General features: G+C 45.3%; 1 protein-coding gene across 1 annotated transcript; it reads left to right on the plus strand.

The window, feature by feature from the left end:
* The first annotated feature begins 6,603 nt into the window (after nt 1-6,603).
* Nucleotides 6,604-21,979, plus strand: LOC138251258 (uncharacterized). Its single transcript, XM_069205636.1, has 3 exons — nt 6,604-6,774; nt 17,118-17,241; nt 19,685-21,979. Exons 2-3 carry the CDS (start codon nt 17,157-17,159, stop codon nt 21,769-21,771), a joined length of 2,172 nt encoding a protein of 723 aa, XP_069061737.1. The 5' UTR covers nt 6,604-6,774; nt 17,118-17,156; the 3' UTR covers nt 21,772-21,979.
* The last annotated feature ends 513 nt before the right edge of the window (nt 21,980-22,492 follow it).

Consider the following 22,492-nt stretch of genomic DNA (forward strand, 5'->3'; position numbering starts at 1 on the left):
GTAGAAGCAAACCACTTCCTACTATCCCTCCCTCTACCGTGGATTCAACTTCTGAGGAAGAAGAATTCCCTCCCTGTGCAGAACCTACACCAGAGGAGCTGGAAGCAGACATTGCTGAGCTTTTGGGTGAAGGGGGGCCTGCCAGAGAGGAGCTGAGTGTGGCACAGCAAACCTGTCCCACATTAGAGGGTCTCAGACAGCAAGCTGTCAAACAGGCTAATGGGGATGTCAGTGACTCTCACAGAGTTTACTGGGAGGACAACCTCTTGTACACTGAGCATAGGGATCCTAAACCTGGAGCTGCCAGGAGATTAGTGATTCCTCAGGAGTACAGAAAGTTCCTCCTAACACTGGCACATGACATTCCCTTTGCTGGGCATCTAGGACAAATGAATACTTGGGACAGGCTTGTTCCCCTGTTTTATTGGCCTAGGATGTCTGAGGACACAAAGGAATTTTGTAAGTCCTGTGAAACCTGTCAAGCCAGTGGCAAGACAGGTGGCACCCCAAAGGCACCCCTTATCCCACTGCCTGTGGTTGGGGTTCCCTTTGAAAGGGTAGGGGTTGACATAGTTGGCCCCCTTGACCCTCCTACTGCTTCAGGCAATAGATTTATCTTGGTGGTAGTGGACCATGCCACAAGATATCCTGAAGCTATTCCTTTAAGGACCACTACAGCACCTGCAGTGGCAAAGGCCCTCCTGGGAATATTTTCCAGGGTGGGCTTCCCAAAGGAAGTGGTATCAGACAGGGGAAGCAATTTCATGTCTGCATACTTAAAGGCCATGTGGAAGGAGTGTGGTGTAACGTACAAGTTCACAACACCCTATCATCCACAAACAAATGGACTGGTGGAGAGATTTAATAAAACTCTCAAAGGCATGATTATGGGTCTCCCTGAAAAACTCCGCAGGAGATGGGATATCCTTCTACCATGCCTCCTTTTTGCCTACAGGGAGGCACCCCAGAAAGGAGTGGGCTTCAGCCCCTTTGAACTTCTTTTTGGACACCCTGTTAGGGGTCTACTCACACTTGTAAAGGAGGGTTGGGAACAACCTTTAAAAGCTCCTAAGAAGGATATTGTGGATTATGTACTTGGCCTCAGATCCAGGATGGCTGAGTACATGAAAAAGGCCAGTAAAAACCTTCAGGCCAGCCAAGAGATCCCGAAGCAATGGCATGATCAGAAGGCTGTTTTGGTTCAGTACCAACCTGGGCAGAAAGTGTGGGTTTTGGAGCCTGTGGCCCCAAGAGCACTCCAAGATAAATGGAGTGGTCCCCACACAATTGTTGAAAAGAAGGGAGAAGTCACCTATTTAGTTGACTTAGGCACTGCCAGGAGTCCCCTTAGGGTGCTCCATGTCAACCGCCTGAAACCCTACTATGACAGGGCTGATCTCACCCTGCTCATGGCAACTGATGAGGGACAGGAAGAAGACAGTGATCCTCTACCTGATCTCTTCTCTTCCACAGATCAAGATGCTCTTGGGGAAGGTGTAGTTTTGGCTGATTGTCTTACTGCTGAGCAGAAAGACAATTGCATAAATCTCCTAGATCAATTCTCTGAACTCTTCTCTACTGTGCCAGGTACCACTTCTTGGTGTGAGCACACTATAGATACTGGAGACAGTTTACCTGTCAAAAGTAAGATCTATAGGCAGCCTGACCATGTCAGGGACTGCATAAAGCAAGAGGTCCAGAAAATGTTAGAACTAGGAGTGGTTGAGCACTCTGACAGTCCATGGGCTTCTCCTGTGGTACTGGTACCAAAACCCCATTCCAAAGATGGAAAGAAGGAAATGCGGTTTTGTGTAGACTATAGAGGTCTCAACTTGGTAACCAAAACTGATGCTCACCCTATACCCAGGGCAGATGAGATCATAGATACACTGGCATCTGCCAAGTATCTAAGCCCTTTTGACTTGACTGCAGGGTATTGGCAGATCAAATTGTCAGAAGATGCTAAACCTAAGACTGCATTTTCTACCATTGGAGGACATTACCAGTTTACTGTAATGCCTTTTGGTTTGAAAAATGCACCTGCCACTTTTCAGAGGTTGGTGAACACAGTCCTGCAAGGGCTGGAAGCTTTCAGTGCAGCATATCTGGACGATATAGCTGTCTTTAGCTCCAGCTGGGATGATCACCTGGTCCACCTATGGAAAGTTTTGGAGGCCCTGCAAAAGGCAGGCCTCACTATCAAGGCTTCAAAGTGCCAGATAGGGCAGGGTAAGGTGGTTTATCTGGGACACCTTGTTGGTGGGGAACAGATTGCACAACTTCAGGGGAAAATCCAAACTATTATTGATTGGGTTCCCCCTACCACTCAGACTCAGGTGAGAGCCTTCCTAGGCCTCACTGGGTATTACAGGAGGTTCATTAAGAACTATGGCTCCATTGCAGCCCCTCTTAATGACCTCACATCCAAGAAAATGCCTAAAAAGGTATTATGGACAGCAAACTGTCAGAAAGCTTTTGAGGAGCTGAAGCAGGCCATGTGCTCTGCACCTGTCCTGAAAAGCCCTTGTTACTCTAAAAAATTCTATGTCCAAACTGATGCATCTGAATTAGGAGTAGGGGCAGTCCTATCACAACTTAATTCTGAGGGCCAGGATCAACCTGTTGCTTTTATTAGTAGAAGGTTGACCCCTAGAGAAAAGCGTTGGTCTGCCTTTGAGAGGGAGGCCTTTGCTGTGGTCTGGGCTCTGAAGAAGTTGAGGCCATACCTGTTTGGCACTCACTTCATTGTTCAGACAGACCACAAACCTCTACTTTGGCTAAAACAAATGAAAGGTGAAAATCCTAAATTGTTGAGGTGGTCCATATCCCTACAGGGAATGGACTATACAGTGGAACATAGACCTGGGAGTAGCCACTCCAATGCAGATGGACTCTCCAGATATTTCCACTTAGACAATGAAGACTCATCAGGTCATGGCTAGTCTTATTGTCCTTCGTTTGGGGGGGGTTGTGTAGGAAAGTACCATCTTGCCTGGCATGTTACCCCCATTTTTCACTGTATATATGTTGTTTTACCTGGTAAAGGTTAGGTGCAAAGTTACTTAGTGTGAGGGCACCCTGGCACTAGCCAAGGTGCCCCCACATTGTTCAGGGCCAATTCCCCGGACTTTGTGAGTGCTGTGGCGCGAAACTAGACAAAGGAAAGGGGAGTGACCACTCCCCTGACCTGCACCTCCCCTGGGAGGTGTCCAGAGCTCCTCCAGTGGGCTCCAGACCTCTGCCATCTTGGAAACAGAGGTGCTGCTGGCACACTGGACTGCTCTGAGTGGCCAGTGCCACCAGGTGACGTCAGAGACTCCTTCTGATAGGCTCCTTCAGGTGTTGCTAGCCTATCCTCTCTCCTAGGTAGCCAAACCTCCTTTTCTGGCTATTTAGGGTCTCTGCTTTGGGGAATTCCTTAGATAATGAATGCAAGAGCTCATCAGAGTTCCTCTGCATCTTTCTCTTCACCTTCTGATAAGGAATCGACTGCTGACCGCGCTGGAAGCCTGCAAACCTGCAACATAGTAGCAAAGACGACTACTGCAACTCTGTAACGCTGATCCTGCCGCCTTCTCAACTGTTTTCCTGCTTGTGCATGCTGTGGGGGTAGCCTGCCTCCTCTCTGCACCAGAAGCTCCGAAGAAATCTCCCGTGGGTCGACGGAATCTTCCCCCTGCAACCGCAGGCACCAAAAAGCTGCATTACCGGTCCCTTGGGTCTCCTCTCAGCACGACGAGCGAGGTCCCTCGAATCCAGCGACTCTGTCCAAGTGACCCCCACAGTCCAGTGACTCTTCAGTCCAAGTTTGGTGGAAGTAAGTCCTTGCCTCACCTCGCTGGGCTGCATTGCTGGGAACCGCGACTTTGCAAGCTACTCCGGCCCCTGTGCACTTCCGGCGGAAATCCTTTGTGCACAGCCAAGCCTGGGTCCACGGCACTCTAACCTGCATTGCACGAGTTTCTAAGTTGGTCTCCGGCGACGTGGGACTCCTTTGTGCAACTTCGGCAAGCACTGTTTCACACATCCTTGTAGTGCCTGTTTCTGGCACTTCTTCGGGTGCTACCTGCTTCAGTGAGGGCTCTTTGTCTTGCTCGACGTCCCCTCTCTCTTGAGGTCCAATTTGCGACCTCCTGGTCCCTCCTGGGCCCCGGCAGTGTCCAAAAACGCCAAACCCATGATTTGCGTGTAGCAAGGCTTGTTGGCGTCCTTCCGGAGGGAAAACACTTCTGCACGACTCTCCAAGGCGAGTGGGATCTGTCCACCAAAGAGGAAGTCTCTAGCCCTTTTTGTTCTTGCAGAAACCTCAGCTTCTTCTGTCCAGTCGAAGCTTCTTTGCACCCGCAGCTGGCATTTCCTGGGCATCTGCCCATCTCCGACTTGCTTGTGACTTTTGGACTTGGTCCCCTTGTTCCACAGGTACCCTAGATTGGAAATCCACAGTTGTTGCATTGCTGGTTTGTGTCTTTCCTGCATTATTCCTCTAACACGACTCTTTTGTCCTTAGGGGAACTTTGGTGCACTTTGCACTCACTTTTCAGGGTCTTGGGGAGGGTTATTTTGCTGACTCTCACTATTTTCTAATAGTCCCAGCGACCCTCTACAAGGTCACATAGGTTTGGGGTTCATTCGTGGTTCGCATTCCACTTCTGGAGTATATGGTTTGTGTTGCCCCTATCCCTATGTTTCCCCATTGCATCCTATTGTAACTATACATTGTTTGCACTGTTTTCTAAGACTATACTGCATATTTTTGCTATTGTGTATATATATCTTGTGTATATTTCCTATCCTCTCACTGAGGGTACACTCTAAGATACTTTGGCATATTGTCATAAAAAATAAAGTACCTTTATTTTTAGTATAACTGTGTATTGTGTTTTCTTATGATATTGTGCATATGACACTACGTGGTACTGTAGTAGCTTCACACGTCTCCTAGTTCAGCCTAAGCTGCTCTGCTAAGCTACCATTATCTATCAGCCTAAGCTGCTAGACACCCTATACACTAATAAGGGATAACTGGGCCTGGTGCAAGGTGCAAGTACCCCTTGGTACTCACTACAAGCCAGTCCAGCCTCCTACATATGTGGGGGCACCTTGGCTAGTGCCAGGGTGCCCACACACTAAGTAACTTAGCACCCAACCTTTACCAGGTAAAGGTTAGACATACAGGTGACTTATAAGGTACTTAAGTTCAGTGGTAAATGGATGTGAAATAACGTGGATGTTATTTCACTCAGGCTGCAGTGGCAGGCCTGTGTAAGAATTCTCAGAGCTCCCTATGGGTGGCAAAAGAAATGCTGCAGCCCATAGGGATCTCCTGGAACCCCAATACCCTGGGTACCTCAGTACCATATACTAGGGAATTATAAGGGTGTTCCAGTGTGCCAATGTGAATTGGTTAAATTGGTCACTAGCCTGTTAGTGACAATTTGTAAAGAGAGAGCATAACCACTGAGGTTCTGGTTAGCAGAGCCTCAGATAGACAGTTAGGCATCACACAGGGAATACATACATATAGGCCACAAACTTATGAGCACTGGGGTCCTGGCTAGCAGGGTCCCAGTGACACATAACAAACATACTGAAAACATAGGTTTTTCACTATGAGCACTGGGCCCTGGCTAGCAGGATCCCAGTGAGACAGTGAAAACACCCTGACATACACTCACAAACAGGCCAAAAGTGGGGGTAACAAGGCTAGAAAGAGGCTATTTTCTCACAGCATATTGTCACTAACATACAGTACCTTTATTTTTAGTATATCTGTGTATTGTGTTTTCTTATGATATTTTGCATATGACACCAGTGGTATAGCAGGCGCTTTACATGTCTCCTAGTTCAGCCTAAGCTGCTCTGCTAAGCTACCCTTTTCTATCAGCCTAAGCTGCTAGACACCTCTTCTACACTAATAAGGGATAACTGGACCTGGTGCAGAGTGTAAGTACCCCTTGGTACTCACTACAAACCAGGCCAGCCTCCTACATTGGTTGTGCAGCGGTGGGATGAGTACTTTGCCACAGCTACCTTCTATCAGCCTAAGCTGCTAGAAACACCTCTTCTACACTAATAAGGGATAACTGGACCTGGTACAGAGTGTAAGTTACCTTTGGTACCCACTACAAACTAGGCAAGCCTCCTACAGCAGGCATTAAAAATGACACCAAAAATGGCGTAGTGAAATCTGTTAAATTTCACTGCGCCATTTTTGCAGGCCTCCTAGTGCCGGAATGCCCCCCCTTGCATACAAAAAAATTACACTAAGGTGGCGCTAGGGGCTCTTAATATGCCCCTTAGTTCATTGTTTAGAGAGTGCACCTACTATTGTAAGGGGTAAGTAGTATTTAGTGCACAGGTGTGTCACTGCTAACAGTAATATTATGTGCTAGACTATTTTGGATTTTTTTACATTTGAATCGCAGCTGCGCATAACAAGCCTAAACGTGATAAAACAGCATTTTTGCTCACAAATATTTGCCACGATTCTTTACTGGCTGGTGGCGCGCTGCGGGTGATTGATGGCTTGGGGTCTGTGGAAACAGTTTTTCCTCCCAGACCTTCCCCCTAATTTGCATTGAAGGTTCTATATCTAGAGCGAGCTCTCCTCCAGCATCAATCACCAAGTGGGAGAGAGCCCACCTGAGCTGGCAGAAGAGGGCAGCAGACAGTGGTGAGACCCGACATTCACTCACCGAGAGAGGGAGATCCCTCCCGTGCTGAGGGAAGACAGCCGGGACGTGTCCTGACCTGACACCGAGTCATTAGACAGAGGTGAGCAGAAAAGTTATTCGAAGGTTTCTTCTCTTTGAAACTTTGTGTTGTTTGAATTGATAAAAAAGCAGATGCCTCAGCAGGAAATCTCTGCTAAATGCTATTATATGAGAAATCTGCAGCAAAAGAAGAAATTTTAATTAGAACAAATGTTTGGAGAGACACTTAGGCCCATATTTATACTTTTTTGCGCCGCATTTGTGTCATTTTTTGACGCAAAAGCAGCGCAAACTTTCAAAATATAATAGTATTCTGTAAGTTTGCGCCGCTTTTGTGTGAAAAAATGACGCAAATGCGGTGCAAAAAAGGTATAAATATGGGCCTTAAACTGCTAACCTTTCTTTTATGTGGAAAACGTGTCCTGTAAGAATCTTTCAATGAACTTGTAAATTGTAAAACGTTTCCAGCAGCACACACAGCTAACAAGAGGAATGTAATAACTCTCCTGCCCCTGATTTTTACAAAACAGGACACTTGAGGGCAGATTTGCAAAGGTTTAGCATCAGGTTTGACGGTCTAGAGTGAATTCACAAACAACCCAACTATCATCTCGACCCAGTCATGTATTCCACAGCCAGGCTAGGCACAGAATGGTTATGCAAGAAACTGCTCACTTTCTAAAAGTGGCATTTCCAAACTTACAATTTAAAACAAGCGTCATGAAAAGATGTATTTTTAAATTGTGAGTTCAGAGACCCCAATCTCCAAATCTTCTTCTGCTCCCAAAGGTAAACTGCACTTAAAATATATTTAAAGGCAGTCCCCATGTTGACCTATGGGCGAGACAGGCCTTGCAATAGTGAAAAACAAATTTAGCAGTATTTCACTATCCGGACATGTAAAACACATCAGTACATGTCCTACCTTTTACATACACTTTATCCTGCCTATGGGGCTGCCTAGGGCTTACCTTATGGGTGACTGATATGTAGTAAAAGGGACGGTTTGGGCTTGGCAAGTGGGAGCACTTGCCAGGTCGAAGTGGCTGGTAAAAACTGCACACACAGACCCTGCAGTGGCAGGTCTGAGACATGTTTACAAGGCTACTAATGTGGGTGGCACAATCAGTGCTGCAGGCCCAGTAGTCACATTTGATTTACAGGTCCTGGGCACATATGGTGCACTGTACTAGGGACTTACTAGTAAATCAAATAAGTCAATCATGGATAAATCAGTCATCAATACCATTTAGACAGAGAGCAGTTGTACTTTCGTACTTATGCGGCCTGTATTCCTTACTGGAAACAGAAGTGTTTAAAACAACAGTTTATTTTTTTGTTTGTGTAAGATATGGCAGTGGTCCCTAAACCACTTCTTACTTTTAGCAAACATCTTTTTGACTTACTGACTCCAGCAATAGGATTAATACATAAAAAAGCATTTTAATAGTAGGAAATATCGTAATGGAGAGTTTGCAACTGTTAAAATGCTTAGTACATCTGGCCCCAGGTTGGAAGCTCTGTCCCCGGTTCAACATCTTGTGATTGTAAGCAAATCACATAGGGCCTGACTTAGATCGTGATGGAGGGAATACTCTATCACAAACGTGACAGATATCCCATCCGCTATATTACAATCGTCATATGATAAAATGGAATCGTAACACAGCGGATGAGCTATCCATCATGTTTGCGACAAAGTATTCCCATCTGCCACGATCTAAATCAGACCCTTAGCCTCTCTGCCTTTAAAAAAAGAAAAAGTAACAACATCTGGCTGTGATGTACACTGCCTAATCCTCATGTAAAGTGCAGTGATGCCCTTGGGCCAAGTTAGTGCTATAAAACAGCAAAAATAAATAAATAATTGAAGTGTGACTGAGTGGTTGATTGTCTGTGAGGGCAAAAGTGTGCTGAAGTGGCCACAGGACTGTGTGCCTGGCACAATACAGAGCAAACAAATAAAGTTAATGTGCACATCCTCACCCCTATTGTTAGTACACACACTGTTCATGCCCATACATCCGCAGCTGGCTGCATAATGAATAATGTGTAAAAACGTATCATATTAATGCCTACTTTTTGCGTCCTTTACCATGTAATTCAAAAACTTCAGATCCTTTAATTCTTGGTTTGGATTGCCCAACCAGCCCACATAATCCCCATGTATCGTAGGTTCCCTGTGTCTAGATTTTATTTGTGAACTTTTGCAGCTGGCTTAAAATAGCACATCAAGGAAAACAATGACTTTTGGCCTGTTTGTGCACAGCAAATCAGGAAATGTGCAAAATTGTCTGAAATTGCACAAGTTGTTTTGTGCACATAAACATCAGCTCCTGGTGCCAAAGATACTACTGTGGGGATACCCGAGGGGGCACAATAGGTGTAGATTCCAGTGCACTGCTCATCCCTAGACAGATATTTTGAAATCTGTGCCTGGTGAACATCTTGTTCCACTCAGGTAGGCGCACTTGAGAAAGGAGGGAGGCATGCCACTTCTGCATTGCACCACTCAGCTTACGCATTGCATCTAGAAAGGAAACATGTTCTGAACCCTCAGGAGCTCATGACTAGCTTGTGTTTAGAGGTGTGGGGATGCAGACATCTGAACTGCTCTCATTGCAGCATTGTACCACATGGTAGAGGTGTGCAGATGCAAACTAAAACAACAAGCCCTTCCAAGCACAGGGGCTGGATTTGTGGCCTCACTCCCTCTTTCATGACAGGTGTTTATCATGAATTAGACTATTTTGGCCACACATTTCTGATATTTGTCTGCATTAACAATTAATACACAGAAGGAGCAGCTCCAGGGACTACCAGGCCATGTTCTGAGACCTGCCCATTGGACTGCTGAAAGCTGCTGCTGCCTGCATGTCGTTCCCAACCAGTGGTCCGCGGACCCCCAGCGGACCGTGACACATTCTCAGGGGATCTGCAGGCCTGGGCCGGCAGGAAGGCACTTCTCCAGCTGGGGCCTCTTGCTGTGTGTTTAGGGTCGAGCCTGCAAGTGCATGCGCTGGCTCATGCATCTCACTCGCGAGGCTCTGTTGTATAATAGAAAGGGCTTGGAGCCCACCTTTGGCTCACCATTTGTTGGCCTCACATCACTCTTCTCTAAAACCTCCCTAATTGGCCATTGCATGCAAAATGTCACTTCTGTTTCAGTCTTTGGCGCATGGACCAAGCACAGATTAATTTGTTTTAATTAGTGTTGTTCCACTGGCAGCTTGGTGATTTGGGTACTATTTCTTCTTTCATCCATAAATTGCAATAATCTGTGCACGCCCAGCATTTCAATGCTGCAGCTCCTGCCCTCTGAGTCTGCTGCGCTCCTTGGATTGTCTGTTGTTCGATATGGTCATAAACTGTTATACACCAATACTTTAATGCCTACAGGATGTTTTCAAGCAGCTGAGTCAAGTTGCACACCATTGAGGGAGGCCTTGTGTCCAAAACTCCACTGCAGTACGGTAGTTGAACATAAGGAAAACCAAACCTATTGCAAACCAAACCTTTTGCATTACACTACAGTTATTTCATATGGCTAGGGGGTGATATTTAAAAACAGTTTATACACCATGGCCTGGGAGTGTAGGACACAGAAGGATAATAGGGGCAGAGGTTTACTGCAGGCAGCTTGAAGCTATCCTGTCAGAGTTTTCATGCCTGTGCATCCCTCAACCACAAACTTTATTGAGTCCAAATTGCAATCCTCTTGCGGCACAAACAGGAGAGTAGTGTCTCCCAGCCCACATGCCTCGTACCAAGGATCCAACCTGCCTGATGTATTATAAATATCTGTGTACGGTTTTTGTATGCTTCATAAAACACCAGAAAGTTTAGATCCTTTTCAAGAATTCAGTCAGATGGAAGGGGTGTGGCATTGGTGTTCTCTATACCTGGGGTTCCCTGAGGCAAGGAGAGCCCTGGATTGTTAATAACTTGTTCAGCCAGTGCCTCAGGTGTGTGGTCAGCCCTTCTCCCTTCCTAGGAGGTGCTCCTCAGTGCTTCCATCCCATATACATGTACCTTTCATTTTAAAAGCATTCGCTTTCTTAACATCCACAGAAACTTGAAGGAAACTCTTTCGGAGCACATGAGTATAATAGAGCTAATTCCTTGTGATTTCTCTCTCTTTCTTTTTGTTAAGGTATCACAAATATTTGATGGGTTTTCTCCCAAACATCTTTAATCTCAAAGAAATTGATATGTTAAAAAAAACTTTAAGGAAATATCCTCAGCACCGCCCGCTCTCCACCTTTTCAAGAGTTAGTGGGTGGCTGAAATCTGGCAAGAACATGAGCAGTTTGACAGGAAAGTAGGTTACTAAAGATGCAGTCCTACATGTCATGTCCACATTAAAGCCATTGTACAGAGAGAGGTAGGGTAAATAGTTGCATCCTCCTTTGGTTGCTCCCCTTTGACATCCGTTCCTAGAAAAGTAGCATAGAGGAAGAACTTTATAGTGAAACATACACCTGGGAGTAACCACTCCAAGGCAGATAGACTCTCCAGATATTTCCACTTGGGCAATGAAGACTCATCTGGGCAAGGTTAGCCTTATTGTCCCTCATTTGGGAGGAGGTTGTGTAGGAAAGTACCCTCTTTTTGGCATGTTACCCCCAATTTCTGCCTGATGTCAGTGTGTTTGACTGTGTCACTGGGATCCTGCTAACCAGGACCCCAGTGCCTATGCGCTCTATCCTCTAAATTCTGTCACTGCATGCTGGTAACCCAGTATTTCATCCCAAATGGGCATACTGGTCACCCCCTATAACTCCCTAGTATATGGTACCTATGTACCCAGGGCATTGGGGTTCCAGGGGATCCCTATGGGCTGCAGCATTTCTTTTGCCACCAATAGGGAACCCATACCAAGGCTTCTGCAGGACTGCCTTTGCAGCCTGTGAAATGGTACATGCACCCTTTCACTGCCATTTACACTGCACCAGGACACTTATAAATCACCCAAATACCAGGCCTTCCAACCCTGAAGGCTGGGTGCAGAGAAACTGTGTGTGAGGGCACCCCTGCACTAGCAGGTGTGCCCTTCGTCGTCCAGGAGTATTTTCCCAGAGCTCGTGAGTGCGGAATGCCAATTTTCACGTGCACTATACATAGGTCACTACCTGTGTACAGCTTCACAATGGTAACTCCAAATATGGGCATGTTTGGTAACAAACATGTTGGAATCATACACCAAGGCTTTTGCAAGCATTGGTTGTATGATTCCATGCACTCTGGGGCTCCTTAGAGGACCCCCGGGACTGCCATTATAGCCTTCTGTGGTTTTCCAGGCATCCCCAGCTGCTGCCACCTCTCAGACAGGTTTCTGCCCTCCTGTTGCTCAAGCAGCTCGAGCCCAGAAAAACAGAACAAAGAATTTCCCATGTGAATTTGGGAGAGGGGTGTTACACCCTCCCCCTTTGGAAATAGGTGTTACAGGCATGGGAGGGGTAGCCTCCCAGAGCCTCTGGAAATGCTTTGAAGGGCACTGATGGTGCCCTCCTTGCATAGTCCAGTCTACACCGGTTCAGGGACCCCCAGTCCCTGCTCTTGCGCAAAAACTGGACAAAGGAAAGGGGAGTGACCACTCCCCTGTCGATCACCACCCCAAGGGTGGTGCTCAGAGCTCCTGCAGAGGGTCCCTGGGTTTTGCCATCTTGGATTCCAAGTTGTCAGGTAACTCTGGGAGCATCTGAGTGAGTAGAGTCCACCAGGTCCTTCCTGGTCCTGGGCAGCACCATTTTCTGCTAACCGCGAGCTTTGAGTGTGCCAAGGCTTGTTGGCAGACTCCAGTGACGCAAACCAGACTGCAATCTTCCATCTGGCGTGGGGCATCATCTGCACCAACTAGGAACCCAAATCCATTTTCTTTGGTGCAGTACTGACTGTTGTTCTTCACCAGTGGTTCTTCTTTTGCACCTTCAACTGGCTTAGCAGGGGCTCCTGTTCTCCCTGGACTCTTCAGTGCTTCTTGGACTTGGTCCCCTTCTTCCACAGGTCTTCAGGACCAGGAATCCATCATTAGTGTCTTGCAGTCTCTTCTGGTTCTTGCATAATCTTCTTTCTCATGTTCTTGTGGGTTCTAGGAAAGTTACTGTGATTTACTGCTGCTTTCCTGGACTCTGGGGCGGGTTCTATTACTCACCTTTGGGGTTGTCTAATACTCCCAGTGACCCTCTACACACTACACTTGCCTTGGTGGGAAACCGACGTTCGCATTCCACTTTCTTAGTATATGGTTTGTGTTCCTCCAGGTCCATTTCTGTCTGTTGTGATTTTCACTATTTGCATTGCTTTCTAATTGTTTTTACAGCTATTTCTGCATACTAGTGTATAGTGTATATAATTTGTGTATTACTTACATCCTAAGAGAGTATAGTCTCTATGGTATTTACATCATTTGTGTCATTAAAATAAAGTATTTTCTTTCATGTGTGTGAGTACTGTGTGACTACAGTGGTATTGCATGAGCTTTGCATGTCTCCTAGTTAGACCGTGGTTGCTCATCCACACTACCCCTGGACAGCCTGGCTTCTAGACACTGACTATACTTCACTAATGAGGGATAATTGAACCTGTTATAAGGTGTAAGTACCTTAGGTACCCACTACAAACCATGCCAACCTCCTACAGGTGTTGCACAAAGCAACTGTTAAACACCTCCAACATGCTTCTTATCACCCATGCTACCAATTAAAACTAGATTCCCCCTTGGCTGCAAGGTCTATGAATGCAACAGCACTCCCTCTGCAAAATTATCATTCTGTAGTCAGGAAATGGGGAACCAGGTTCCATTTCCAGCGCATCAGCTCAACATTCTGTGATTCTGGGTATATTGCTTCAAATCTGGTACCTAAAAAACAAAAAAATTAATGTGACATTGAGCTCATGTAAAGCACTGCAATGCCCTTGAACCAAGTTTGTGTTGTATACACATTGTTTAAAAAAATGCCAAAGCCAGTAGGTCTCATCTGTGCAAGATCTATTGGCTGTGTCAATGTTTCTTTAAGTTATGTTATATAGCATGCCTAAAAGTATAAATGAAAAGGGCTACAACACCCTAATATGGTGCTTTTTTTTGTTTCTACCATGCTCTACTATTTGTTTTTTCAATCTTTTCTTGCAATGTTGTACAGCTGCGTGGCTGCAGTACAGCATGGTTGAAAGTAAAAAAAAAAACAAATTAAAAGCACAATATAGCAGCTAGTGATGTCTACATCATTGCACTTTTTTCTTTCATTTAACCATGCTACCGAGCAGCTGTGCTACTGTAAAACATGGCTAAAAAAACATTGACAAAGATGAGAGATCTGGACAACAATAAAAGCATCAAGAATACTCTGGTGATTTATGTAACTGCTAGAGAGAGAGGGAAGTTTGTCTAGTGGCAGTTTCGACTTTACTAAGGTAGCGCAGATGGTTAATATGCCTGCTGCAAAGAACCTGAATTGTGCAAGGAACAGTATTTTATGTGCATAGCACAGTGGGTTACTACTTTTGTCACAAAGATTATTTTGTTGCTGTGCATTTCATAAATTACAATCGTAATCTAGCACATTGAGCTATGAACTGCCATCAAAGAGCTGCATGCAAACTGCATGGCACAAATTAGAAAGTTATGTTTTTTTCCCTTTAATTTTCCCTATGCTGCTAAAAAAGGTTTGCTTGCGTAGAAATACCTTCTTATTATTAAAGCCAATGCTAACCACTGTGTTATTTTCTGAATCCTGAGTTTGTGCTTCTCTAGACCAAGCACTCTTAGAAAATGCCTACCAGTGTGGATGACATGTGAATCCTACACCTTGTAGTCCCCTGTAAAGTGCTCTGACACCCTACACTGGTATGAGAGGCGCTATAAAATAAATGAATTACATTTGACATAGAGGCTTTGGAGAGATGAGAGGCCTTATGGTTTTACTTCCTTACCCCTACCACATGTTTATGTTAAAAAGCTTTCTCAGATCGTATGTACCTTAAAAATAAAAACAGAAATCGCTTGACAAATGTAGAATCTGACATGATGATTCAGCTTTCTTAAATAAAACCAAACATTGAAAGTTAGTCGCCGTGATGCAGTGCCAATCTTCCCATTAACATGTTTTGAAATAATTATTTATTTAGTAATTCGAATATTTGGTGTGTACTTGTTTATGTTTTTTTTGTGAATTACTGTTTTAATGTTAGAATTTTAAATCGTACAAACAGCTTAGGGGTCCCAGCTTCCAGTAGTGATTCAGTAGGGGCCCTAGGAGTCAAACATTTGGGGACCGCTGCGTAGAGTCAGCTACCTTTTATGAAAATAAGCATTGGCAAAAGCAGTGGGTCTCACCTTTGCAAATTTCTTTAAGTGGTGGTCAGGACCATGTGCACCAGTGTCAATAAATAAATAAAGGTGTAATGGTGGCCCCATTATTCCACTGACATGCATGTGCTTTACAACGTATGTGCACATCAATGGTATGATGCAGACGCCATTTGTTTATTTTTTACTGATTGAAAAAGCAGACGACACTTGGCTCTGTAAATTTAAAAATTTTGATTTTTAGCATCACAATGCCATTTAAAAAAAGTGTCACAGCTCTTGAGAGGTTGAGGTGGAGGATTGGTGGGGGTAAAGCAAAACATGGAGGGAGGAGGGGAGAAGCACAAAAGGGAGAGAACAGAGAGGTAAGAGAGGGCAACGCAGAGGGAGGGATATGGGAGGGAAACAAAAAAAAGGTGAGAGAGCAGTGCGGGGAGAGAGAAGCACTCGGATGAGGTACAACAACAGTTGGTGGGGTTGAGAAACACACAAAGGAGACAGCTGGAAAATAAATGCATTGTGGAGTGCTGAGGCAAGAAGAAAAGAGACATCTAAGCACGAGAGAGGAGAAAAGCAGATGGAGAAGAGGGAGCAACATGGAGTGGGAGGAAGAGAAAGACAGGTGGAAAATACATGCAGTCTAGTGGAGAGCTTAAGCAAAAATAAAAATGTAGCTCTCCTGAAAGTGATCAGCGAAAGGATAGCCAATGCTATAAGAGAGGAACAAACACAAGCTGGACCAGGCCAACCATTGAACAAGAAGAAAGCAAATGAGAGTGACAATAGGTTGAACTATGGTGAGCAATGCGTCAGCTTTAAGCCGCTGTAAGACCTTGGTAAGCTGAAAATAGGTATATTGCTACCAGAGAAGTTGCTCTCTCTGATTTGCTCGAACTATAATAAGTAGATATAGATGTCAAACAGCTAACAGATGGAGTAGTGGTTTTGTTATGTTGGAACAGTGGGTCATCTCCTTGGAGCCATCTAGGGGCAAATTTATGAAAAGTGGTACCCCATTGTGCCCCCTTAACGCCACCATGTGTGCACCATATTTATTTTACGGAGCACCATGGCACACGTTAGGGAACTAGTAAATTTTGCCTCTAGTTTGGTGCTTTGCAGGATTAACGCCAACAATATTGCAAAGTGACAGGAGGCCCATTGAAAACAATGGGAGCCTCATTTAATGCCCGCCTTAGACAGGCGTTAAAAATGACGTTAGAAATGGTGCAGTGGAATCCCATAGATTCTACTGCGCCCTTTTTATGGGCATCCTAACGCCAGAAGACCCCTCTTGCATACATTATGCCTGGTGCAGGCATAATGTGGCGCACAGGTTTAAAAAGTGGCACAATGGTGCATTGCACCACTTTGTAAATATGGCCCAGCGTTTTTGCCACCTTAACGCCACATTAGCATAAAAAAAATAACGCTAATGTGGCTGAAGGTGGCGCTAGGGCCTCCTTAAATCTGGCCCCTATTCTTTAAAGAGGAGCTGGGCCAGGGGCGGTCTCTCACAGATGCTGTCACTGGGAAAAGGGAGACAGAGAATATCTGAACCGCAAGACCGGCCTCAACTCTAACTGCTATGTGGGCTTTGTCTTTTATCACAACTCCAGTGTCAGGTCGTAGACCGAAGCAGACAGCACTGGACAACCCCTCCTCTCATCATAGCAGTTTACACTGCAACTCTATAACTCCTCACAGCAGACACAGGCAGGGAGGTAAGTGGGTATTGAAAACTCCGCCTGTAAACGGAGAAGAGTTTTCTGTCATGGCCTGTCCAGCGTGGCAGCAGTGCAGGAGTAAACTGCAAATACCCTCTGTTCAACTAGGAAACAAAGCTTCTCAGGTACTTGACTATGGCAGTGCTGGGTAGGTGTTCAAACTCTAATCTGGATACTGGAGCTCTTTGGGGAATGGATGGGCCGAGTTAGTGCAAACTCCAGTCCCTTTGTATGAAACATTTTCAAGTTTCCAAATTTTAGCCACAAGGTTGTTCTTGCTACTCGTAGCTTCAGATAATTAAAGTTTGAAGTTGTCTTTCTTTTCAACATAAGTGATAAATGGTATTTCTCTGCCGTCCTATGCAGGAAGAAGACCTGGCTAGCAGTTCCCCCAGACCCAGCACCATGGGTCCCCGAACACTAATGTACTCGCTGGCCATCACGCTGTCCATCCTGGGGAGTTCCTATTCTGGCCCAGTTGCCATTTACAGTAAGTTATCTGAGACAGGAGTCTGACCTATGTCAAGAGAAACAGTGACGTCATGAAGTGACAACAGAGGTCGTGACTCTATCAGACATCTTCTCCCCCCAGAGCAAGAAGGTTTGCAGGGCATCTCATCCCCACCAAGAGTTATAAAAACAACATGTTCCTGCAGCCTGTTTTTCCACACTCGCCTTTCACCTGCTTAAAACAGGCTTGAAGCTGTGACATTACTGCTTTTAGTAACGTGACACAGCAGAAAGTGTTGCCCTTTAGCGTCAGTTAAATGAGGGCCCCGGGGCCACAGATTAGAGCTCATCCGTGTGTAAAGCCATGGCTTGGGGAGCTAACATGAGTAAAACTGCATGTGTGCTGGTCTATGGACGCATGACAGAGCTCATCCATGGGTGTAAAGCCATGGCTTGGGGGGCTAACATAAAGGAGTAAAAACACATGTGTGCGGGTCTATGGACGAATGGCAGAGCTCATCCATGTGTGCAAAGCCATGGCTTGGGGAGCTAACATGAGTAAACATGCATGTGTGCTGCTCTATGGAAGCATGGCAGAGCTCATCCATGGATGTAAAGCCATGGCTTGGGGGGCTAACATAAAGGAGTAAAACCGCATGTGTGCGGGTCTATGGACGCATGGCAGAGCTCATCCGTGTGTAAAGCCATGGCTTGGGGGGCTAACATAAAAGAGTAAGAACACATGTGTGCGGGTCTATGGACGCATGGCAGAGCTCATCCATGGGTGTAAAGACATGGCTTGGGGAGCTAACATAAAGGAGTAAAACCGCATGTGTGCGGGTCTATGGACGCATAGCAGAGCTCATCCATGTGTGCGAAGCCATGGCTTGGGGGGGCTAACATAAAGGAGTAAGAACGCATGTGTGCCGGTCTATGGACGCATAGCAGAGCTCATCCATGTGTGCGAAGCCATGGCTTGGGGGGGCTAACATAAAGGAGTAAAACCGCATGTGTGCGGGTCTATGGACGCATAGCAGAGCTCATCCATGTGTGCGAAGCCATGGCTTGGGGGGCTAACATAAAGGAGTAAAAACACATGTGTGCTGGTCTATGGACGCATGGCACCGCTCATCCATGTGTGCAAAGGCTTGGCTTGGGGAGCTAACATAAAGGAGTAAAAACACATGTGTGCGGGTCTATGGACGAATGGCAAAGCTCATCCATGTGTGCAAAGGCTTGGCTTGGGGAGCTAACATAAAGGAGTAAGAACGCATGTGTGCGGGTCTATGGACGCATGGCAGAGCTCATCCATGTGTGCGAAGCCATGGCTTGGGGAGCTAACATAAAGGAGTAAAACCGCATGTGTGCGGGTCTATGGACGCATAGCAGAGCTCATCCATGTGTGCGAAGCCATGGCTTGGGGGGCTAACATAAAGGAGTAAAAACACATGTGTGCGGGTCTATGGACGCATGGCAGAGCTCATCCATGTGTGCAAAGCCATGGCTTGGGAAGCTAACATAAAGGAGTAAAAACACATGTGTGCAGGTCTATGGACGAATGGCAGAGCCCATCCATGGGTGCAAAGGCTTGGCTTGGGGAGCTAACATAAAGGAGTAAAAACACATGTGTGCAGGTCTATGGACGCATAGCAGAGCTCATCCATGGGTGTAAAGCCATGGCTTGGGGGGCTAACATAAAGGAGTAAAAACTGCATGCGTGCGGGTCTATGGACGCATGGCAGAGCTCATCCATGGGTGTAAAGCCATGGCTTGGGGGGCTAACATAAAGGAGTAAAACCGTGTCTGTGTCTAGTGTGCCTGTGTGTATTGGTATTTTTTCCATATCTGCTATATATCGATCTTCTCTGAGGATGCCCACGTCTACTGGTGGCTTTAACTGTTTTTGACATTGTGGTGACCTCGTAGTTGCAATCTCCTAGCAGCAGCATCTCACCTTCACTGCTACAATAACTGATGTGAGGGTTACACTTACATATTCCAGTAGTCCATTATTTCAGTCAGGACATATTCATTCATGAAATAAGGCATCAGAGAGGGAGCAGCCATGGGACAGGAAGTGCACTCGTGTCACCCGGAAGAGATTGCTCTCTCTACCATCTCCATTACATAAAAGTCAATAGATTGATCTAGATATTTATGTTATATAATGACGTGTGTACATCCTTCCTCTGTCCACGGTTTGTTGTTGTTACGCGGTTTAGAGAAAAGGTTAAATTTGTACCAAATAAAGATCTTTTGAAATGATGAACCTTGTTGCTGTTGTCCTACATGTGAAGTCTGGTTCTGTGAGAGAGATTAGCTGAGCAGCAGATTACCTTTGCTGGGATTAAATGACTGAATGGATGTGCTAACCCCTCCAACTGGACATATTTTGCTCTGGATTTGTGTTGTTAGGCATTGTATTCTCTGTGATGGTCACTAACTTAATTTTAACAACATTTTCTGGAATGCATTTTCTCTAGGATTCAAGAGGGAAGTTGACTGTACAACATCAGCTGCTAATTTCAACGATGCATTCAGGAGCGTCACAAAAGCTGAAAAGGTCAGGCAGCAAACCGAGATAACAATGAAACCGTACGCCAACTGGGAAGAGTTCCTGATGCCCGCACCCATCTCGATTGCTATTCTAGGAGAGCTGGCAGCCATTTCATCAGCCGGTGGTGACTTCTCTATCAACCTGAATCCACCAGAAAAAGGCTTTACACACATGAAATACCCAGAGTCCTTTGCTGCCACCCTAATGCAGGTTTGCAATAAAGCCTGGGTTTCCTTCAGCACAGCAAACAAAAACATGGATCAGATCAGGCTCCTCACAGGTTCCATGCCTGGTGCCACTAGAGACATAGTCAAAATTCTCTTCCAGAAAACTACAATTGTTAATGCCTTGCTCCCACAGCGCCTACAGGCTTTTCTCAGTGTGTCCAATGAATGCACATCCTTGGCTCAGTCTGTGGAGGCAAGCTTTGCTAGCACCATTCATCTAATCCAGGAGGTGCTTGAAGCTTGCCTGAACTCCAAGAAGGGCTACGAGAAGAAGCTGACCGATGTGAAGATCGCGCTGGAGCAGCTCGCTGTAAGAGAAGCATCTGCAAACAAATCTTTGCAAATGGCAGAGGAGTTCAAGAAGTTTACTCAAACACAACTAAACGATGCTTCAGAAGCTTATAAAAACGCTGTGAAAAACGTGCCCTCTGTGTGGGACACCCTGTCTGCTAATTATGTGGGTGGCATTCTTGACGCACTGTCTTTCTCTTCAAACAACGTTGTACCCAGCAGCACTGATACAGATAGACCCGCTGGCGCTGCTGACACAAGTAATGTGAAGTCCACTCAGGCGACCAAAAATATTTGCTCCAAGTCCAATCAGATGACAGCTATCACAGAAGCACTTCGAAAGGTCTTCGGCAGTTCGAAGGAAACTATTAACATGAAGGTTGTTTATGATGAGAGAGAACAGTCAGTGACCACAAACTATGTAAAAGGACTGGCATTGTCTTTGAAAGAGGATATAGCTGATGAAGATGAGTGTAAAGTACAAACAATAATGGATGCTGTTTTACAGTCTGTTATCACTGTTTGTGAAGACTTGGAAACTGCTGCATTATCTAATAAAACAGACGAAAGCCACTTGAAACTACTTGCTCAAAAGTTAAACTCAGTAATTAGCAGGTCACTAAAAGTTGATTCCCATTGTAAATCAGCAACTGATTCTCAGCCTTTACAGCAAAAACCACCAAATGCAGCCAGCACTCAAGGCCGTGTTGGCATTGGCACTCAAACTGCACAAATGGCACAGGCACGAGTAAAACAATCCCTTCTTCAATTACAAAGAACTGAGGACACGTTCAAGGAATCCTTCGAGAACCTCAAAAAAGAAAATGACAAACTAACATTGATCCTGGTTGAAATGAGGAGCCATAAACTGGAGAAGATTGATTTTGAAACTGCCAAAAATATGCTCATCAAAGGCCTGGATGCCCTGGGCAAGGTGAAGGAGCAGTGGGAGAAGATGATCCGCTTCTTTCAGATGATAACCAACCTCATTGAGTCTTGCCTCTCAAAAGATGTCAATGAATTAGTGCAGTCTGCCAAATCGGTGCAGAGCATTCCCAACTATTCTTCTGAAGCCTTTGTGAAGGACATGTTGTACAACCAAGCATTCAAAGTCAGCAACATTGCCCACTTAGTCAACATGATCTCGTCTACCTACTGTGAGGTATCCCAGCGCTACCTGATGGACCGAGTAAGCGCTTTAGGAAGACTGCTCACCATGACTCCCTCAAACCCAGAGTTCCAGATCGAGCGCGAGAAGCTACAAAGTGGTTGTACAGAGGCTCAAAAGTCAATCCAAGACCTGGTGATCTCAAAAAAACAAGAGTTTGACATTAGTTTAGAAGGAAGAGTTGAGGAAATCAATTGCCAGCTGGGTGCAGCTATCCCACCCTTACCAGCAGAAGAAAAGAAGGCCATCGATGAGGTTGTAAAAGCAGGGGCAAGTACTGTGAAAGGTTCAAGTAACATGGAACTAGACATATCTGATTTTATGTAAGAGGGGTAACATATTCTCTCTAAGTCATGTTTAATTCCTTGAACTTTGCTTAGGCACTGATGAATTGGAGTTGGTGGGTGGAAGATGTTTCCATTTCAATGGGTGTTGGCGGCAGGCACTTTACACTTGGTGTATCAAGTCTTTTGCTCTAAATACATGGAAATTCATTTGAAATATCTCTGCCTTGAAATAAAATCACTGTTAAGTATCTCTGTCCTTGTTGTCTTAAATTAAAAGACCAAAAGAGACATCTCTCCTTGAATTTTAAACGTCACTTACCGTTGTCCTTGGACTCAGTGGAGACTCATATATTCTGACCTTTGAGCTGAAAGAAGTGTCAGGTACCTCTGAATTTTATGCCTTGCTCTGACCAAGAGTTCGGTATTTAAAGCACCAGTACATGTTGTAGGAGGCTTGACTGGCTTGTAGTGAGTAGCAAGGGGTACTTGCACCTTGCACCAGGCCCAGTTATCCCTTATTAGTGTATAGGGTGTCTAGCAGCTTAGGCTGATAGATAATGGTAGCTGAGCAGAGCAGCTTAGGCTGAACTAGGAGACGTGTGAAGCTACTACAGTACCACTTAGTGTCATATGCACAATATCATAAGAAAACACAATACACAGTTATACTAAAAATAAAGGTACTTTATTTTTATGACAATATGCCAAAGTATCTTAGAGTGTACCCTCAGTGAGAGGATAGGAAATATACACAAGATATA

Source organism: Pleurodeles waltl, chromosome 1_2 (genome assembly GCF_031143425.1).
Source record: "Pleurodeles waltl isolate 20211129_DDA chromosome 1_2, aPleWal1.hap1.20221129, whole genome shotgun sequence".
Lineage (NCBI taxonomy): Eukaryota > Metazoa > Chordata > Amphibia > Caudata > Salamandridae > Pleurodeles > Pleurodeles waltl.

What these genes read in the sequence shown, in the direction of transcription:
- LOC138251258 (XM_069205636.1), top strand. Translation starts at nt 17,157, where the DNA reads ATGGGTCCCCGAACACTAATGTACTCGCTGGCCATCACGCTGTCCATC. An exon ending in TGGCCCAGTTGCCATTTACA is followed by an intron (nt 17,242 to 19,684) that starts GTAAGTTATCTG and finishes CATTTTCTCTAG; the next exon opens with GATTCAAGAGGGAAGTTGAC.